At 47.0% G+C, this 21,762-nt stretch overlaps 1 protein-coding gene across 7 annotated transcripts in view; it reads left to right on the top strand.

Moving 5' to 3' along the window:
* The window catches only part of MACF1 (microtubule actin crosslinking factor 1), a 300,044-nt gene that overhangs the window by 84,420 nt on the left and 193,862 nt on the right, over positions 1–21,762 (top strand). For 6 of the 7 annotated variants that reach the window (XM_081870354.1, XM_081870346.1, XM_081870345.1 and 3 more), the window contains 4 exons: positions 7,844–7,905; positions 8,681–8,770; positions 13,559–13,636; positions 20,531–20,623. In XM_081870354.1, the coding sequence (XP_081726480.1) occupies positions 7,844–7,905; positions 8,681–8,770; positions 13,559–13,636; positions 20,531–20,623 (323 nt within the window). Of the gene's footprint in view, positions 1–3,051; positions 3,158–7,843; positions 7,906–8,680; positions 8,771–13,558; positions 13,637–20,530; positions 20,624–21,762 lie in introns of those variants that run through there. The other variant, XM_081870340.1, reaches the window with a different exon arrangement.

Genomic DNA, 21,762 nt, shown 5'->3' on the forward strand with positions numbered 1-21,762 from the left:
GGCCTTTGCAACACTGTGGAAATCCTTGTGAATGTTTGGGGTGTGTGTGTTGAATCATGGTTGGGTAAAGAAACCCTCTTCTAGAAGACAACTGAAGTTGAAGGTGATCCTTATGTACAATAGTGGTTGGTAATTACAGAACCTAGTGATGTATGGAAGTGAGAGCTGGACCATAAAGAAGGCTGATCGCCAAAGAATTGATGCTTTTGAATTATGGTGCTGGAAGAGACTTTTGAGAGTCCCATGGACTGCAAGAAGATCAACCCTATCCATTCTTAAGGAAATCCGCCCTGAGTGCTCACTGGAAGGACAGATTGTGAAGCTGAGGCTCCAATACTTTGGCCACCTCATGAGAAGACTCCCTGGAAAAGACCCTGATGTTGGGAAAGATGGAGGGCACAAGGAGAAGGGGACGACAGAGGACGAGATGGTTGGACAGTGTTCTCGAAGCTACCAGCATGAGTCTGACCAAACTGCGGGAGGCAGTGGAAGACAGGAGTGCCTGGCGTGCTCTGGTCCATGGGGTCATGAAGAGTCAGACACGACTAAACAAATAAACAACAACAACAAATTACAGAACCAGCTGATGAGCATTGCTCTGGTTTAACTAAGCCCCGAATAGCAGGATGTGATTTTGTGTCTGTGTTAGGGATGGACAGACAGACACAGCTCAGCAGGAGGGCATCTGCTTTGCATACAAAAGGCTTCAGGTTCAATTCTTCTTAGCATTGCCAGTTATAGGGCTGGGAAAGATTCCTGCCTGAAACCCCGGAGAACTGCAGGTGAATTGCCACAAGGCAGCTTTCTGCATCCCTATGTGCTGTCAGTCTTTTTCTTTCATCAAGTGCATGTTTCTGGTTAGTCCCTTGCTATAGAACCCATTGAGTACCTGGAGCCCAGTTACCTATCCTGTGTATCGGATCGGAACCTGACTTTCATAAGGTAGCCTTTGCAGTGTCCAGCTGCAGATCTTGTAATTGCTGGAGGCTTTGCAGCAGCCAGCAGCCTTTCTCAACCTGGTGTCCTCCAGACATTTCAGACTACAATTCCCATCAGCCCACCACATCACCATGTAGCCATGATGGCTGGGGCAGGTGGAGTTGCAATCCAAAACACCCAGTGGGCACAAGGTTGTAGAAAGCTGCTGTAAAGAATCTTCCAAAGGGCCCAGCTGGGTCCGTGCTTTGCTCTGTTTGAGAAGTGCCTTTGGTTTGTTATTTTTTCCCATTGCCGTCTTTTTGTGCTGAGCTCCTCCGCTGCCCTGAGCCTCCCTCTCTGCTCCCCCTTCCGTCTGTTAGGCCAGCCCAGGTCACTGACAATAGCAGCTTTGCTGTGGCCTCGTTCTTGGCCTTGGTCAGGAATGCCAGACGGTTGGTTATCTTCTGGATGGGCAAGGGGGGAATGTGGGCAAGGGTGGGACAGCGGGTAACCAGCCAGTGAGGCAGCAGCGGGGGCTGCTGAGAGTTGAGCAGTCGGGTGGTAACAGGTTGCTTATCAGAAGCACTCTCTGGGAAAAGATTAAGCCGTTGAAGATAAGCTGGCAAGACCTTGATGTTGTTGGTGAGAAGGAGCAAGGGACTTATTCTTAGCTCAGTGGATAGGATAGTGTCTCTCTCTCTTTGTGTGTGTGTGTATGTTGGGGGTGGGAGGGCTAATCTCATTAGACACCAAGATCTACCCAGGAGGAGTAAGGCTGGGTGACAGGCTCTTAAGGGAGGAGAAAAAGCATCGGACAGAGTACTCATGGAGTTATTTCCTGGGTGGCAGTGAAGGAAGCCAGAAGCTGATGTTTTCTGCTGGGCCTGGTCGCTGCCAGGGTGCTTAAGTGATGCTGGAGCTTTGTGCTTAACTTGCTGGAAGTTGGGAGCACTCAGCTTGGGTCAAAGAGACTGAAGTGGAGTTATATTTAGAAGAAGAGGAAAAGGAAGATGACTGATAAGCTAGCCCCCGTTATTTCTGCCGTGGACGCTCCAAACCATTGCCCTCCTCAAATGGCGTAGTCTTCTGCTAAGCTAGTGCTTTTGCAGAGCTGAGCTCTGGAAGTTTTGGGGACTGTCTTCAGCTCAAGGATGTTTTATTTGTGAAGATGCTGCAGGCCCACAATGAATGGAGAGAAAGAAGAACAACCTATTGTTCTGCCTTAGTGTTTCAGTCCGTCTGGTGACTCTGGGAGTTCACATTAGAACCAGGAGGCAAATAGCCTGGAGCTGCATTGCTGAGTTCTCTTGAGAGAGGTGCTGACTGGACCTTCTGACTCCCACATGTTGCTTGCTGCATGGAGATGGCAACTTGGGTGTGATGGAGTTTTGGCTGGAAGTTGGGATTTTTAGAGGGGAAAAGCTGAAGAACTGGAAAATTCCTCTTTTGTTCCAAGTCCCTGAGTAGTCGTGAGTTGTCTTGGATTTGTACACTTGCTCAACTTGAAGAAGAGAATCCTTTTCTCAGTCTCTTTTCTCTCTTGAGGAATGTTCAACCTGCTGAATGCTTTTTACATCTATTTTGACTTGACCGCCTCCTTTCTTGAGTGCAAAGGTAATGGTAGGAATAGGAAGTTTACACCAAGGACATTGTAGTGACTGAATGAAGTGTGACCCATTCCGGGGTGCAGCAGGATATTGACCAACCTCCTTGCCACTGCCAAATCTTCATGCACAGCTGAGGCCTGTGCCTGCCTGCCCCTTTGCAGTCTGGTGATGATGTGGCTATTTTGAAATATTTGTGCTGGAGCACCGTATTATTTTTGTTTTGCTTGTGTCTCAGAGGGTTTTTTCTCTCTTTCCAACTATGGAAGACGTTGGCACCTTCTTGCAAAGTGAACCCCTTTCTCTTTGAAGCCTCTGAGGCTCCCTTCTTTGTGGGACTGTTTGCAGAGATGTTCTGAAGGGAGGCTCATGCGCGTGCGCACTTTCTTTTGCTGCTGATCACGAAGGAGGAAGCTGTGGGAGGAGCTGTGGTGAGGAAGCCGGCAGCCAGGGCATGGGGCTAGGAGACCACGCTGAGGATAACAGACTCCAGGGGAAACCCGGAGTTGGAAGAGCTCTCTTGCAAACCAAGGACTTGATGCCAATGGCGCTGGGCTCTGAGGGGTCCATGTGGCACATCTTCAGAGGGGAGAGGGAGCTGAACGCCCACCTCGTGTGCAAGATGTGCTGCTTTGGTTAGTACGGCCTCCTCATTTGTTACATCTTCCTTGATGATGGGGGTGGGGAGTGGAGTGCGTGGCAGCCTCATCCTAAGCATGGCTACTCAGAGGTTACTCATGGTTACTTCACTTGCTTCCTATAAAGTGTCCTGAGGAGTAAAGCCTGATCCTTCTGACTCATGCATGGGACATACCATCACCTAATATATTTCTGTTTTCCCTTTCTTTTTTTAATTCCAGCCTTGTAGGAAGAGAATTTGGGGCATCAAAGGAAGGTTTCTGGGGGAAAGGAAAAGGGGAGCAGAAAGGGCTGTGCTAAGAGCGGAGACAGCTGCCTTGAGCAAGAGATTTTGGCCACTGATAGAGGAGGGGTGTGGGGGGGGTACAGAACTGATTCATCGCTGGGGCATAATTCACCAGAAAGGGGCATCCTGTGCAATGGGTGGAAATGGTGTGACTCTGGTTCACTTAAGCTCAGTGTGACTTGCACAGGAAAACTTAAAACAGAGGGTTGGGCCTTGACTTCTAATGGGCTTTGCTGCTGCTTTGTAACAAGGGACTATCTTTTCCACACATTTTTGTAACCGTTATTTTGTTGGAGAAGCGCATTGCAAAATTCAGAGAAGTGCAAATTTTAAAGGCTAGCCATGTTTCAGTTCACTTGTTTTGGGAAGTACAAGTTTGGGAGCTTTGCATTTAAATGTGAACTGAACAAAATTTCTCCCCAAGTCATGTAGTAGACACAGTTGTCCTCCCTCCTCAGTCTTTTCTGCTGACTGGTGAGAATATACTTTCTCCCTCTTCTGAAGCCATAACTAGACATTGGTTAGCTGATAGAAATACAACACTAAGTTATGGTGTGATAAGGGAAGTTTAATGTAGCATGGAGATGGTTTTCTTCTGTAAAGGTATTTTCTGTTCTTGGGTGGGTTTTTTGGAATGTTCTTTTTGGGAACCGCGTCCTGCAAGGATGGGGAGCCTGTGGCCCTCTAGAGGCAGGCTGGACTCCAACCCCCATTAGCATGGTTAATGGTCCAGGCATGATGGGAATTGTAGTTCAACAAAATCTGGAGGGCTGCAATGTTCACCATCCCTGACTTACATATTTTATGTTAAGTGATAATAAAGTAAACATATATTGGGGATACATGTACAAAATCATTTATTTTTTTTAAAAAAATGATTATATGAGTACTTAAGTGAAATAGTGAAGAACCTATGTTCCTTTATTTCCCCAACCTGTTGCCCTCCAGATGATTCAGAGCACAGTTCTCAGCAGCCTCTGCCAGCATGTATCATGGACTGGCTGGATGCAGAGCGAATGGTGGGTAGCACCAACTGGGAAGAAAGCTCTGAACCTGGGAATTGGTGGTGGGACAATGAGTGGTCAGAGGGAGAAGACTGGGCAGAGGAGGTGTCAGAAGCTGAAGAGGTAACAGGGTTTTGTGAGCAGGAAGAGGCTGTGGCACAGAGCAGTCCAGAATCAAAGGCAGAAGTGGAGGCTGGAGAGGAAGGGGGCCAAAAGGCAGAGAGGACTCAGGCAAGTGAAGAAGCCAGGGGGTCTCCCTTTTCTGCTGCAACCAGCTCCCCTCTTCCCAGTCCCCCAGAACCAGAAGCGGTATGAAGATGGAGGAGCAAAGATAGGCATGGTGACGGAGTCTCAGATTGCTTGGGAAGGAACAGGGGAGTGGGAAAGAGACTTAGGCAAGATCTACCGGGATGAGTTGCTGTGCTCACTAGGCCTGGCCTCCTGAGTTTACCTCATTTCCTTGAATAAAAAATTAACTTCACCGACACTGAATGGTTTATTGCTAACCTGCCACTGCCACCTGCTCCCAACAGCACAGCTATGCTGGCTGGTGCTGATGGGAGTTGTAGTCCACACCATCTGGCGAGCACTTGCTTGCAGGTGAGCTGCTTTCAAAGGCCATTACTGACCAGAGTGCAGAAGGCATTAATAAGCCAAGATGGAAGCATTGTGGGGCAGGATTCTGGGTGTTGTTCTGCAGGTAACCTTAAGAAAATAGAAATGTTTCTGAATTCCCATGAAAATGTCAGTGCAGGTAACTCCTTCACAGCTGATTATTCAGGTGTGCTGATTTTTGCCCAAATGAGAATATAGTATCAATGGGTAGAGATTTCAGGGTATTCTCCAAGTAAGCTGCTGGAGGTGCGTCTTCTGGGCTGGTGTCCTATCTGCAGCCACCCAATAGCAGTGCAGCTGAGTGGACAGAGGCATTTGGGAGCCATTAGGTTCCTATGAGATTTGGGGAGGTTTTTAACCTTACCAGGGACGCGGGTGGCGCTGTGGTCTAAACCACTGAGCCTTGGGCTTGCCGATCAAAAGGTCAGTGGTTCGAATCCCCACTACGGGGTGAGCTCCCATTGCTCAGTCCCAGCTCCTGCCAACCTAGCAGTTTGAAAACACACCAAAAGGTGCAAGTAGATAAATAGGTACCGCTCCGGTGGGAAGGTAAATGGCGTTTCCTTTTGCTGCTCTGGTGTCGGTGTTCCATTGTGCCAGAAATGGCTTAGTCATGCTGGCCACATGACCCGGAAAAACTGTCTGCGGAGTGGACAAAGGCCGGCTCCCTCAGCCTGTAAAGCGAGATGAGCGCCGCAACCTCAGAGTCGTTCACGACTAGACTTAACTGTCAAGGGTCCCTTTACCTTTAACCTTAGCAGTGCAGCCCCCTGAAAATGAAATGAGTCTTGCAGTTATGGTGGGAGAAACTGGAGGCACCTTGGCTCTGTGTTTTCACAATGTTTCATGGTGATTTTCTTGAAATAGCAAATATATTTTGAGAAGCGTTTTGTAGAACATGGGTGGCTCACCTTTGTTTGACCTGAGAGCAGCGCTCAGGGTTGGCTGACCCTCATGGTGCTCTTTGTTGAAGTGGCTGTGGCTACTCAACATGCGAATGTCAGTAATAAATAGCCCATCCCTGGAGAGTGCTTAGAATGGGGTTGCCCCGGGGGTAGGGGTAGGGGCTCCCTGCTCCTTGCTTGCTTTCTAAATCTGCAGATGTTTCAAAATCTATACAAGGCCATTTGAGGAAAAGACCCATTGATGTTTTGGCTAGGCCTCCACAGAAGGAGAGTCCTTGAGCATGACAGCCTGTGTTCATGAATCACAATAAATTGTGCTTGCTCCTGGATCTTGATTGCAGAGAGGCCAAAGGTCAGGGCTGGGTGAATTTGCGCTGGAGATGATAGGACTCAAAAAATAAAAAAATAGAGGAGGGGGTGAGTGTGTGATGGGTTTGTTCCCCAAATATGCAGAGTTGTGATGATTCGCACAGGGCACCAATGCCCATGGATCTTTATAGATCAGCTTAAGCAGAGAACAATAGTAGGTCCCTTCTCAAAGTATAAATTAGGCTTCTCCAACCTGGTACACTCCAGATGTTTTGGATTACAACTCCCATCAACCCCAATATAATTTAGCTGTGCTGGCTGGAACTGATGGGAGTTGTAGTCCAAAACATCTGGAATGCACCTGGTTTCATAAGGCTGATGGAGTCTCCTTCCTTGGAGGTTTTTAAGCAGAAGTTGGATGGCCATCTGTCATGGATGCTTTCCTACTTTACAATCCTATCATTCTGTGAACTTGGGCAACACGAGAGAAGGAGGAGAGGCAGGAAAGGGAATTGTTAGAGAGTAACAAGGAGTGTGTCACTTCCAGTAACCAGGCCAAGATGTGTGGCGTTTTGGCTTTATCGGGCTCTCATTTTAATTTTAAATTAGTCTGGAGTCTCATAATCAATGTTTGTGAGTAGCCTCACAAAAAAGCACTGCTCATTATTGACAGCATTGTAGACCTTTTAATATGTAGCCTTTGTCCCCTTTCAGGGTCTGTTTGGGGTGTTGATGAGGGAAATACTTATATAGCATGAATTTGCTAGTGAAGATGGAGTTGGTAAACCTTGGATTTGGTGTGCGGCTTGGCTTCCTTGCTGAAGTTGCCTGGAGTTGTTTGCTCTGCAAGGGTCCTCTGGTGGTGTCCCCCACCCTACTGCACAATGTGCTCTGGGTTGACCTGGGCTGTGGGGATGGCCCTACGTTTCACACTGAAGTTGGATTGAAAACTTGGATTATCTCCCAAACATTGGGAGGGAGGGAGTTGACTGGGGGAGGGAGTTGCTTGTAGCACAGAACTGGTGGGCATCTGCTCCAAGGTGGGAAGGGTGCTGAGAGCAGAGCCCTCACCCCCCCACACTGTGTGTTTTCATTTGAGATGTATCTATAGTCCGGGGTGCTTGGATTTTTTTTCTTTTTTAAAAAAGCTTCAGGTGTCCTTGAGTTGAGCTTGAGGGCCTAAAATAAATGTTAAATCCCTAAAATCCAATGAACCAAAATACAGTGAAAGAATAAGCCGCTAATTGCCTGCATTGTTTTAGGCTCTAGAAGGGTAGCTTCTTACAACCGATAAATGCACTTGGTTTATGTCGTTTATAAAACCTCTGCGCTCAGGAAAGGCAGCAAAAGGTACAGGCTGAGACCCTCGTTCGAGAAGGCAACCTATGTCTGTGTGTGCATGGTTCGGCCTCTCCCTAAGTGCCCTTGAAGGCATGCATCAGCTCCGAGAAAAGCTTGTGATGCTGCTGCTTGTCACCTGCAACACGAAATGCTCTTTGTTTTTCCAGGTGACTGATTTGCTAACTTAGGCCTCTCTCTCTCTCTTTCTGTTCTTTTTAACAGATGAACGGGATCGGGTCCAGAAAAAAACTTTCACCAAATGGGTGAATAAGCACCTGATGAAGGTAAGCATGGTGCTGTTTCTGATTCTATCTTATCACTACCAGCAGCCAGCATGGTGGGGCAGAACCACCCTCCCAACACAGGTGTTGCTGCAGTTTACCTGGGCACCATGGCAGTGAGGTTGGCACTGGACAGGTACACTGGCAGAGCCAGCCGCATGCTCCTGCTGTTGCATCTGCACAGCCCCAAATTCCCCACTACCCTCTCTTGCCCTGGCTGCCTCCAGGTAAGCTGCCTCCAGGTAAGCTGCCTCCAGGTAAGCTGCAGTCAGGAGGCAACCCACTTTGCTGGCTGCTACTGCTTAGCACCCAGCAAGAGCTTGTTAGATTATTCTCTCCTCCTTTATTTATTGTTTGCCCCATGGCATATGCTCAGTTTTGAAAGGCTCTGGGGCTTTCGTTATGCATATATCCCTATTCTCAGTACTGAGAATAGTAGTGTGCATTCTTTTCTTTTTTTTGAAAATGTAGCATGCTCTTAGTTCTTAAGGCAGCAAAAACAGGCTTTGAAGTTTGAAATGTCTAGCACAGAGCTTATTGGTGGTGGGTGATCTTTTAACTTTTCTGTAGTTAGCGCAGAATGGGCTGTAGTCATGGCAAAATGGAATATTGCCATGAATCCTGCTCCTCCTCCTCTTGCTCTTGAGTTTTTCTTACCACTACCCAACAAACCCAATGGGCAGCAGGAGGTGCCCACTGCTTTGTGTTGCTGCATTGCCTGGGACATTCCTCAGGCAGATCATCTGAACAGGTGTCTTCTTCCATTTTGGTCCTACAGGTGCGCAAGCACATCAACGACCTCTACGAGGACCTGCGAGATGGCCACAACCTCATCTCTCTGCTGGAGGTCCTCTCTGGTGTCAAACTGGTGAGTTTCCAGGACCCCCTCGACCCCTTTAGCCACTCTTCCTTTAGCAATCAAAGCAAAATTATCCTGTTCCTCAAACCCCTAACCAGGGGGATATAGGCTTCCTGTTTCACAAGACATGGACGCACAGGTGTATTTTATTACACTGGTGCTACCTTGTGCCACCCTGTAATGCTGGTCTAGGCTGGAGACCACCAGGAACTGAATCTGGTACCTTCTGTAGACCTACCATATTCTTTCCCACTGAGCTGTGGTCTAAATGTTTGGTCCCAAAGCTGTTTCTGCATCACAGGCTCTTCTGTTTTCAAAAGCAGGGACCTCCTCTAGGTCTCACTTAAGGTTCAGCAGATGTGGGTTGGTTCCCTTCCCAGCCAGCGCCCTCACTCTGCTTCAATTTGCAGTGGAAATATCTATATTATTTATTATTATTATTATTATTTTATTTGAGGAGGAAGGGAAAAGGACCCTGTTGTTGGTGTTTCCCCTCCTCCTCCCTGTGCATTTTGTGTGTGCTGCATTTTCCTTTTCTTTTGGGGGGGGGTGTATGTGTGTGTGTGCCATTTTCTTCTACTCGGTGTCATTGTCTATCCGCAATGGTTGCTAGCAAAAGGAATCCTCAGGGCAGAAGACCCTTCGGCTGGTGAAAGTGCCGTCCTGGTGTCGCACGAGCAGCGAAGAGTGCGAAGAGGAGGAGGATGAGGAGGATGGTGACGCAGTAGGTCAAAGTCCTCCTTGGAGCAGCGTTAACAACAACTGGCACCGGGGCACGCTCAGATAATCCAGGCGTACCTGAGGTTTTGGGCAGGGATCACCTGGGCTGTCTTTTGAGAAACAGAGAATGATTCTTAACACTGATGGACTCTAAAGGCACGTGAGACCTTGCTCAAGCTATAAGTAGGCATGGGCCTGGTCATTGCCTGGGTGGGTGACCATCTGGGACCTAGGTGTATGCTCCCTTGGGAAGGGCCATAGCTCAGTGGCAGGAGATCCCAGGATCAATGCCTGGTGGTATCTCCAGCAAGGGCTGGGACAGAGCCCTGCCTGAAACCCTGGAGAGCTGTTGCCAGTCAGTGTAGACAATACGGAGCTTTATGGACCTATGGGTCTGACTCAGTATAAGGTAGCTTCCTATGTTCCTGTGAGTGAAGAAAGGCAAGAAATAAATTCAAGTTTGGTTTTTTTTTAAAGTATTTAATACCAGAGATTCGTATCCCATTGACCTTTTTGCTTTATTAAAAAAATAAATCCTAAAGGTTTGATTGACTATAGATAATAAACTATCCTAAAGAATTCATTGGGGGTAACACTGGATATCCAAAAAAACCCATATGCATTCTCTCAGTTGGTGTTTACTTGGACATACTTGAACTCTGTAACTTTCTCCTACAGGAGACGGTGATGGCCACCAAGTAAGATGGCTTGAGAAGGGGACTGGAGGCTAAGGGTGTCCATGACTCCTAGTCAGGATGGCTGTGCTATTCCTCCACAGTTGCAGGCAGTAATGTTTCTGAATGCAGTGACTGGAAACCACATTGGGGAGCTAGATGGGTCATTGGCCAGTGGGCTCATGAGAAGAGTGTGCAACCATGTTGCTTCCTGTCTTTTCTCCCCTGACACAAGCCAGGTGCCTCTAGTTCAGGGGTCAGCAAACTTTTTCAGCAGGGGGTCGGTCCACTGCCCCTCAGAGCTTATGGGGGGCTGGACTATATTTTGAAGAAAAAAAATGAACGAATTCCTATGCCCCACAAATAACCCAAAGATACATTTTAAATAAAATAATACATTCTACTCATGTAAAAACATCAGGCAGGCCCCACAAATAACCCAGAGATGCATTTTAAATAAAAGGACACATTCTACTCATGTAAAAACACACTGATTTAGAAGGCGATTGGGCCGGATCCGGGCCCCGGGCCTTAGTTTGCCTACCCATGCTCTAGCTATTATTAACTACAACTCCCAGGAGCCACAGCCAGTATGGCTCTTCTAGTTGGGGCTCATGGGAGTTGTAGTTGAAAGCAACTGGATGGCGGCAGTTTGGTAAAGGCTGCCTTATACAAACGCTTAGCCACAAGTATGCTAGCCCAATTTTGCTGCCCAGTGAAGTTAAAGCAATTCCCCCCCCCCAAAAAAAGGTGACCTTTTCTTTCTCTTCACACAGTGCTGATTTTGTCCCCTCCCCCTTTCATCTCTCTGTTGTGTGGGGTCGATTTCTACTGGGTTTTAAACATCTACTGGATTATCTGTACATGTTTTCTGGTGCCGGTAACTGAGTGTGTTGATACTAACCCACGAGGTGTGAGTGCATGATGGTCTGTCTTAAGTACAGCAGATCCTGCACACTTCAACAAACATGTTATGGGCTTGCATGTGTTCTATGTTCTTGTGAGCACATGTACATCCCAGGCACATGGGGATGTCAAATCTCTTCCTCACCGCCTCACAAGTAGAAAATAACTGTTTATGATTAATATGGAAGTCCAATGAAGGCAGTCTCTTTTCTGTTTGGGGAGGCAGACCTTTGTCCTTCCAGAAGGTGTCTTATGCCTCCATAAGTTTCCATAGAGTAAAATGTAACTGCATGCTTTTTGCTTGCCCGTGTTTGAACCACATTGTTCCTTTGAAATGTTCTTGCAGAGGATGGGATCCTGACACTTGCGCACAAGTAGTTTGTCCGTCAGCAGCGAGTTGTGGGGAAGGGATTGCACCCCGTGAGGTGGAGTGAAACAAAAGAAGGCATGTGCCTTCCATGTATGAGGGGCCAGAGCAGAGTTGGGTGGAACATCTTTGGAAAGAGAGCATTTTTTGGTATCCTGAACACACTATACGATTAAGCCACATTTGAAGCACATCCTTTCCCTCAAAGAATTCTGCACACTGCATTTCCAAGTCCCAGCAACCCTTAACAGACTAGAGTACTCAGAATTCTTTGAGGAAAATAATGTGCTTTAAAGGCATGGTGTGTATACAGCCTGTGAATGGTCTATCTAAATCTGGCTTCCTCTGTGCTTTGAAGTACTGGGGGTTCTTTTGTGGCCAGCTCAGCTGAAGGAGTTAAAAACAATGGTTTTAGTACAAGTTGCTGTGTTCTCTGCTGCCTGCCCCTTCTGGGGTCACCCGCTCCTTTTGCTTCCTTGCTGTCAGGCTATCTTCTGACTTAGAAAGCTTCCTTTGGTCTCTGCTTCTTCCTCATTCTGGCTGTTTATCTCTCCCTCCTCACTGCCGCAGTTGCTACAGCATAATTGCCCAGGAGCCATCTGGGTGGAGGCAGCCACACTTTGCCACATGGGCCAAAAGGCATTTGGGCCATAGGCTTGACAACATTTAGGGGCCCCGACTACATGGGCAACCCATATTTTTAAGGGTAGCATGAGACGCCAAGATCCCAACATTCTCCATGAACCCTGGAATCGTGCAGCAGAATTGCTCAGTTGTCTTGGGCTGGCGCCGGTGTCTGAATGCTGCTGGGTTACTTTCCCTTGGTGGATGCAGAACATTGCAATCCCTTTGACCCACATTTTCTCTTGACCCCACTCACCCCACCCTGCTATTTCTGTTCTACTCTAAAGGCTGTTGAAGTTGTCTTCAGGTGTCCTGGTGATGAGAGACAGCGGAGGTTTCTTACTGGGTTTCCTGACTCTTTAAAATTTGGTCAAAAACCGCTGTTGTGGGCAGAGCAATCTGGAGCTCATTGTTTTCCTGGTGCTCTCTTTCCAATAATACCTCCACCTGAAGTACCTGTTTGCCCTCTTAGGGGCACAGTCCGTGTTTCCAAAAGCAGCAGCTGGTTTTCATCGGGAAAACATTGAACAGGGGAAAGGGTTATATACCCCTAACCTCTTTCTCAGCATGATAGGCCCAGTCTGGATCTGCTCCTCCTCTGGGCTGTGATTCACCAAAATGCAGTTGTGGGTTTCTGCCATCTCTTTTTGTTTGGCCCTGAGTTACCCTCCAGCTCAGCTGGGGAACATCTGAGCCCTGGGGGTGCCCTTTTTCTGTGAAACAAGGCCCACCACCTCATACAGGTTGGGAGTGCAGCCAGTTGTCACCATGCTAGTTCTTCGTTCTTGCATTTTGTATGCAACTCTGTTTGTAGTTAAGCTGGAATTGGATTAACATTCTCTGTGGCTTGATCCACTAAGCTGAACGCAGCCCACCTGTCACCATGCCCTGTGCCCTGACAGGTCCTTGGCCACCTTTCCCTGTTTTTGCAAGTCCCAGATAGGCTGGGAACACAAACAGGAGGCTTATGGAGCTCATGGTTGGCAACTGTGTTCAACTTGTTGGGTCCTCCTGCAAAAAGCTACCATTTGTAAGCGTTCTCAAGCTAAGGTGTGCTTTGCCCACCTGTTGATTGTGACATTTTTACAAATGAAAAACAGGAGCCCCTGGTATCAGCTGTTGACCTGCTTGCCTCTTTCCTAGCCATCTTTCTCTGTCCAGTTGCTTTGCTCTTCCTACCTTTTCGAATGAAAGCTTTTAACTCCTGCTTGGGCCATTTGCAGACCTGAGAACAAAAGGAAAGAGGCCTGTCATCTGCTGAGGGTCTGGTCTTCTTTTGAGCTCTGCAACCACACTTTGCATTAGTAGCCCATGCTCAGGTCCCTAAGAGAAAGTGAGGAGGCAGATTGAAGGGAGTACGCAGTGTGGGTGTCAGGAGATCACTCAAGTAGATTCACATTTTTTCCTGGAGTGATGGAGGAGAAGGTTTGCCGGCTGGCTGGAGATGAGTCCCTGTGCCTTGCTCCAAGGGGTGCCTGAGTTGAGTCTGCTCTGTGTCTCTTTCAGCCACGGGAAAAGGGCCGGATGCGCTTCCACCGACTCCAGAACGTGCAGATTGCCCTGGATTTCCTGAAGCAGCGGCAGGTAAGACCCCTCCCCAACACACCTTTCATGGAAGGGAGGGCTGTCAATGGTTGTTAGCCAAGCTGGGTATGCTCTGCCTCTGCATTTGAAGGTGGCAGTGCTTCTGAATACCAGCTGTTGGAAACCACAGGAAGGGAGAGCGCTCTTGTGCTCTGATCCTGCTTGCAGGTTTCCCACAGGCATCTGGTTGACCACTGTGAGAACAGGATGCTGGGCTGGTCTTCAGATAAATTGAATGGCAAGAGAACCTGACCAAGAACTCCCAGGAATTGTAGCTAGCATAGTGCCCTCTGGATGTTTTGGACTGCAACTCCCATTGGCCCCGGGTGCCATGCTGGCTGGGGCTGATGGGAGTTGTAGTCCAAAACATCTGGGGGGCAACAGCTGGACCAAGACTTGCCATCTTAACGGCCTCCTTCTGAAGGTAGCCCAGTTTAGGGAAGTTTTTAATGTTTGACAGTGTTGCTTTTTTATTAGTAATTTTCTGTTGGGAGCTGCCCAGAGTGGCTAGGGGGAAACGCAGCCAGATGAGCGGGGTATAAAGAATATATTATACAGTGGTACCTCAGGTTATATACACTTCAGGTTACATATGCTTCAGGTTACAGACTCCGCTAACCAAGAAATAGTGCTTCAGGTTAAGAACTTTGCTTCAGGATGAGAACAGAAATCGTGCTGTGGCGGCGTGGCAGCAGCAGGAGGCCCCATTAGCTAAAATGGTGCTTCAGGTTAAGAACAGTTTCAGGTTAAGTACGGACCTCCGGAACGAATTAAGTACTTAACCCAAGGTACCACTGTATTATTATATTATATTATATTATATTATATTATATTATATTATATTATATTATATTATATTATATTATATTATATATTATTTATTATATTATTTATTATATTATTACCAGGATTGTTTGGGGGAAACTGTAGCAGTTTGTGTGACAATTCCTTGGACGGAACTGGGAGTGTCTCCCTGTTTCTGTGTGAGCTGACTTAATATGCCTGTCTCAGGGCTGTTACAATTGGGTGGGTGGGTGGGAGCACTGTCTTGTCAGTGTGCCGGAGCAGAGCAGACCAAGGTGGTTCTGCATTCGCTGACGAAACTCTGCCCACGATCTCAGGCAGCGCCTCCTTTTCCTGCTTGTTCTGTCCTGATGCTTCTGTTCTAAAAGGAAGATGATGACAAGGGTGAGGAACGGAGGTGAGATTTATTACCCCGACTCCCTGGGGCCTGCTGGCTTAGATGAAGGCACGTGCCCTGCCCTGGGGAGTGTTAACAGCTTAATGATAGCTCCTCGCCCAGTGTTTAAAAGGAGCAGCAGAATCTTGCTGGAGGCTCTTGGTAGCTGGTTCCTCCACACAGACGCTTCAGAAAAGCCTCCTCCATCTTGTTATTTCAAAGGGCAGGAGAAATTGCTTGTTGAGGCACATTGTATGCAGGGCTATAAAAAACAGAAGAACCACCCCAAGTACCCCATAATTCCAGGGTGAGAAACATACAGCCTCCAAGAACCGTTGTGAATCCTCAGATCACTCTTCGGTGCTTCTAGCCTGTGGCCATTTTCAGGTGGGATTCAGTCGCACATCAGCAAATTCAGGTTGTACAATTAAAGTTGGATTCGTGTTCCTGTGCGGCAAACCTGCTTTCCCACCCCCCTGAAAGCCATTGGGAAATGAACTGGAAAGTATAACAATTGCTTGACTCAATACAGGCAAGTCAGAATGGATGTTCAGTGTTCAGTGAACAGTGCTTGGGTGCTGCTCTGCACATCCCTGCCCAGAAACACTCGTGACTGAGAAAAGTTTCATGTTTGGATTTGGGGAATGAGGAGGGATTCTCCCTCACAGTCGAGATCACTTCCACACAACCCATTCATTCATTCTGATTTATTTGCAGGGAGATTAGACTATGTTGGCTGTTTGCTGAGAACATAGGAAGATGCCTTCCTATGGTCCATCTAGCTCAGTATTGGCAACACTGGTTGGCAGCAGTAGCTCTCCAGGGTTTCAGGCAGAGAGTCTTTCCCAGTCCTTTGTGGAAATCATTAATGCAGCAATGATTTTCCTGTCGCTGTGGAGTGTCATAGATGCTGGAGTTTTCTAGCTGGCAGTGGCACAGAGTTGGTTGACCAGAATCACATGATTGCCTCAACTTCTGGTCTGTAACTTTCCTATCTTGGCTTGAATTACTTGCAAGCTACCAACGGAGATTATTAACAAGATGTATATATTATTTTTAAAAAAGACCCACCAAAAAACCCAACCTGCATTGCTTACATAAAATAGTGTGAAACATTCGTTTTTTAAAAAATTGCAATAGAAACAGACTTAAAAAAATTATCAAAATAGATAATACAAAATAGATAATACAAAAGGTATTAGCTGCTATCAAAAATGGTACATTGAAAGTGCCTCCCAGTGAATATTCATAGGCAGGAAGGTGCCCCTGGCCTGAAAGCTCCTGGTTTGGTCCTTGCTGTACCCAAACATTCTGGTGCTCTCGGTGCCAGCAGTAATTTGGGTCTCGAGGCCTTCCATTCAGCAGGGTGTGGGCAGTCTTTGAAGGATGGGAGAGGAGAAGATTTAAGATGGAAAGGCACATATTTTGGGGCTGAGACAGTTTGAGTCCCTAAGCTCTACTTTGCATGGGGCCAGGTCTTCTTTCTCTACTGCACCGCCCTCGACTATCACTGTTCTCAGGGCCAATAAATCCTTATGAATGCAAGTCACAGTTCTGCAAGTTTCGGCTGAACTTCAGAGTTGATTATGGACCATAATGCAGTTCATGTTTGCGATCAATGGTTCAGACAACCATTGTGAGCACATTTTGGGGTACGGTGCAAGAGAGCATCATTGTCAACTATTCCTCAGTCATTGGTTGGGCTTTGAAGAAGCATTTCACCTTTGAAGCCTCTCCCTGTGCCCCCACCCTCCACCCCTGTTCCAAAACTCTGTGGATAAACTAAGCATTTCCTCCAGTGTCAGGTCCTGAGGCAGTTGTGGTCTGAGGTTTTATTAACTGGGTTGGTTGTGTAATGCAGAGGGTGGGGTGAGCAAGTTTGGGCTTGCGTCTTACGTGGTCGGCAGATTTTTTCAAAGATAGCATGGGAGGCGGTGAAGGAATAAGCAATCTAAATCAGATTGGCGAAAGGCAGCTCTAAAACACTTCCGTGAAATATATGGGCAGAGGCCCTTGGAGAAATGGGATATCTGAAACAAAGCAGGGACCTCAGTGCACTCATGGAGAGGCGGTTCCCTGATCCTATTGCAAAGCCACTCCCCACTGTTCAGAGCAGTGGAACTTGAAGGGGAACTATTTGTTCAGTGCTAGAGCATGTGGTCCGTGCATGTTGTGTCCCAGATTCAGTCACTACCATCTTTGAGGACCTCCAGTAATGAGGTTGAGAAATACATTAGAAAGCTGCTGCTGGTCGTCCAGTTAGGCCAGTCTTCCCCACCTGGTGCCCTCCAGATGTTTTTGCTGGGGCTGACAGGAATTGTAGTCCAAAACATTTGGAGGGCACCAGGCTGACAAAGGCTGAGTTAGACAGCACTGGGCCAAATAGACCAATAGCAGCTTTGTGTATTTACCGTACATTGTTGTTTGAGGGATTGTTTCCATGTTTAATGCTAGGGGCAGCATTGAAGAATTGCCAGCTGATGTGCACTCTCAAATGCCTGCACATGTGTGTCCTATAGCTGAGGAGTTTTAGAGGCTGCAGAGCTACCACTCAACTTGCTGGTTGGTTATGCTCTGCACAGGTGCCTCCATTTGAAATCTGCATAGAGGTGGAGGAGCAGAGGAAGAGAGGGGGAGGGGTAAAGGAAGGCATATACAGAGGGAGAGGGCAGACACTGAGTTGAGTCTGCACACATGAAGGGATGTAGTTTCAAAAACCAAGGTGTGTGGGTGTGTATTCATTCATTCATTCATTGATTCTCAGGAACACCCTTTGATAGGCATTTTCAGATAACATAGTTGTTTCATCATAACATTCCTTATACTGTACTCCTTTAGATTTTTGAAAGTGATAAATCAGAATTTTAGATTTAAAAAAAAAGAGGTTAGGATTATAGTTGATAAAAAATAAAGGGAAAGAAAGGAAGAGGAAGAATCATATTAAATTATTATTATTATTTTATTTATTGCATTTCTATCCCACTCCCGCCCCCGCCCCCCCAAGGAGCTCATGGTGACATCCATGGTTTCCCCCTTAATCATATAATAGAATCAGAGTTGGAAGGGGCCCTGAGGATCATTTAGTCCAACCCAGTGCAGTGCAAGAGTATGCAGCTGCCTCACATAGGGATCGAACCTGCAATCTTGGTGTCATCAGCACCAGGCTCCATCCTCATTTAATCCGCTGAACAACCCTGTGAGATAGGTTAGGCTGAGAGGCAGTGACCAGCCCCAGGTAACCAAGTGAGCTTCATGGCTGAGTGGGGATTCAAACCCTGGTTTCCCAGGTCCAAATGTGACACTCAAATTACTATACCACAAAGGAAAAGAATTACAGTGGTACCTCAGGTTAAGTACTTAATTCGTTCTGGAGGTCCGTTCTTAACCTGAAACTATTCCTAACCTGAAGCACCACTTTAGCTAATGGGGCCTCCCGCCGCTGCCGCACCGTCAGAGCACGATTTCTGTTCTCATCCTGAAACAAAGTTCTTAACGTGAGGTACTATTTCTGGGTTAGTGGAGTCTGTAACCTGAAGCATATGTAACCTGAGTGTATGTAACCCGAGGTACCACTGTATATGATGCTGTATTGTCATTAAAAACATCCTGTAATTAATAAAAAGTACCATTTTTTCTATAAAATTGTCTTCTTGAGTATGTAATAGGGCCACAGGGACCAGACATAGGAACCAGGCACACAAACACACCCAAATCTGCTGACAGGACAGCCACTCTTATGTTTGTTGTTTTTCTGCTGCTAGGATATGCTTGTTCCTTCTTCACAGTAGGGGTCCAAAAATCCCAGACACTCTAGGTGGCGCTGTTGAGCTACATCAGGCTATTGGCATTAGTAACACCTTGATATAAGAGAAAATGCAAGAATATCATATCAGGAGCAAACACTGAGCAGGCCTATTTTTTAGTGTTAATATTGGCACACACTATATAGGCATTATGCATTTGAACAGAATTAAAGCATAACAAGGAGGGAGGGAGAGAACCTGCCTCCTAAAGGCGCCAGGTTGGCCCAGTGAAAGAGAAAAGCCTCCAGAGATGAAAGTGGGGCCTTGTGCCCTTCCTAGTGCAACTCACCATGTCAGAACTCTTTACTTTGAATAGTACTGACTTCAGGGTCTTGCTACCACAATGGCTTTAAAGAGAGCGGACAACTTTTGGAGGAGGATGTCTGGCAACTGCTATTAGTCATGGTAAATAAATGAGGCCTCCATATTCATTTTGGGGAAAATATTTGGGGGAGATAACAAACAAGTAGAAATGAATGGTATAGCAGCAGTAATACCCAGAAGCATAGCTGTCAACTTTTCCCTTTTCTTGCGAGGAATCCTATTTGGAATAAGGGAATTTCCCTTTAAAAAAGGGAAACGTTGACAGCTATGCCCAGAAGCAGTATTAATACCATAAGGAAGTGGGGTTAGACTTGTTTGAGCGCATATGCCCCAGAATTGTAGAGCTGGGAGGGAGCCCAAGGTTCATCTAGTGCAGCTCCCTGCAATGCAAAGGAACAGAGGATCCCTTGTCATGTATAATAAATATCTATTTATTTTATTTCATAACATTTGTATATAAAAAATACCAAAGCAATAAAATTACCACTAAAAAAATGACAGCCATAATTACAGAAAGTTAGAACCACAATAGAATAGACTAAAATAAATTAACATCTGGATAAGCTAGTCTGGATAAGCTAGTCTGGGGACGCGGGTGGCGCTGTGGGTAAAACCTCAGCGCCTAGGACCTGCTGATCGCATGGTCGGCGGTTTGAATCCCCATGGCGGGGTGCGCTCCCGTCGTTTGGTCCCAGCGCCTGCCAACCTAGCAGTTCGAAAGCACCTTCGGGTGCAAGTAGATAAATAGGGACCGCTTACCAGCGGGAAGGTAAACGGCGTTCCGTGTGCTGTGCTGGCTCGCCAGATGCAGCTTGTCACGCTGGCCACGTGACCCGGAAGTGTCTGCGGACAGCGCTGGCTCCCGGCCTATAGAGTGAGATGAGCACACAACCCTAGAGTCTGGCAAGACTGGCCCGAACGGGCAGGGGTACCTTTACCTTTACCTTTTTAAGCTAATCTAAATAAGAGAATGCCTTCAGCAAGTGCCAAAAAGAACACAGCGAATGTGACTGCCTGATATCAATAGGCAGAGTTGTTGTCGCCACACTAAATATACTTAATAAATAGTAAAATAATGAATCTATATGCAATTTGTGCAAAGGGTTTCAGGCTGAATCCTCAACACCTGCAGTTAATATCTTGTACCCAGACAAGGAAAGGCCTTTTCCTGGGACCCTGGAGAGCTGCTGCCAGTCAAAAAAGACTTTACTGAGCTAGATAGGCCAATAATCTGGTTCCATATGAGGCAGCTTCCTGTGCTCACATGCTTGTGGCATGGGTATTGCCATGCTGCCTTCCCTGCTTGTGGTCTTCCTGCAGGCACCTGGGGTTGCATGGACCTCCAGATGGGCTGTGTGCGCCTTTGATCTAAGCCAGCATGATGACTCCGTGGTCCCAAGGCTGTCAACCTTCCCCATCTTGGTGCCTTCCCTGTGTTTTCAGTTACAACTCATCAGCAAGACTGATGGGAGTTGTATTCCAAAACATCGGGAGGGCACCAGGGTGGGGAAGGCTGTCCTAGGCAATGAGGCAGCAGCCAGCACTCTCTGCTTTTTCACCACATCTTCATGTTTGGTTGCCTTCCAGGTGAAGCTGGTGAACATTCGCAATGACGACATAACGGATGGGAACCCCAAGCTGACACTGGGGCTGATCTGGACCATCATCTTGCACTTCCAGGTAAGAAGTTGGTTTCTCTCACCTTTGAACATCAGACAGAAAGAGATGCATACTGCATCCGGGATCCAGCTCAATTCAACATCTGTAGGGTGAGGTCTGCATTTTATGATGAATCCTGATTGGTCTGTTAGCATATCCTAGTGTCATGGAGACCAGAACGTTAGAGAATATGCAGCTGCTCTCGCTGATTGTTTGCATAATTCATCCATTAATGACTGACCATGTGAGCATGTTACAGGCCTTTTGATCGGCAGTGAAGTAATTGGGAAGGCTGTTGTTTGCTTAGCTGAGCTGGAGATCTTTGGAGTTTTTTTGAGTGCTGGGGATGGAATCTGGAAATTACTGTCTTTGAAGGAGGGATGTTGTGATCCCACATTAATAGGACAGTGTTCCTCCCAAAATAATTTTCTGTAATTAATCTAGGAGGTCACAAAAAATCCTAGGATTTTTGTTCAGCATCTGAGGCAGCCGTGCTTCCTCAGCTTGGTAGATGAGTTTGGGTCTCTGCTTAGGGTCTGAACATCTCAACACGTGTGTTGGTGGTTATTTGTTTCTGAGAAGTAATTTTGTCATAGGAGAGCGATGAGGAGCCTCTGGTCCACCAGATGTTGTTGGACTGCAGTGCCTATCATCCTTAATTGGCTGATGGGAGCTGGAATCCAACACCTAAAGGGCCAGAGGTTTCCTACCCCTGGCATGGGAGAAGGCAAATAATACTATATTCCTAGTGCAGCCATAAGGAGAACATTATTTCCATTTCACAGCTGGCCCATGTGTTGCTCAAGGCCACATGTAGAGTCTATGGCGGGGGGGGGGCACTGAGCCCAGGTCTTTCCATTTATTTCCTTTGTCGGCTCATAAATTTGCAAGCAAGTTACATCATGCACATTATTGGCTGCATGTTTTTCAATATTTGGTTGCAAGAAATGGCTATATTTTATAATTGGATGATTCCCCACAACACCTGGATGGTGTCAGTTGAGAAGTGCCTTCAAGCATAGCAACTGTTTGGTCATGAACTCTGCTGTGATAGAGTGACAGGTGAGTCGCCTTGCTGTTGGTATGCTTTGGTGGTGGGTGGTGGTCCTTGTGTTGGGAAGGCTGTCAGGAACTGCCATGGGATGCCAATTGGGCCAGGA

Source organism: Podarcis erhardii, assembly GCF_964252035.2.
Source record: "Podarcis erhardii genome assembly, chromosome: 7".
In the NCBI taxonomy this organism is placed as follows: Eukaryota; Metazoa; Chordata; class Lepidosauria; order Squamata; family Lacertidae; genus Podarcis; species Podarcis erhardii.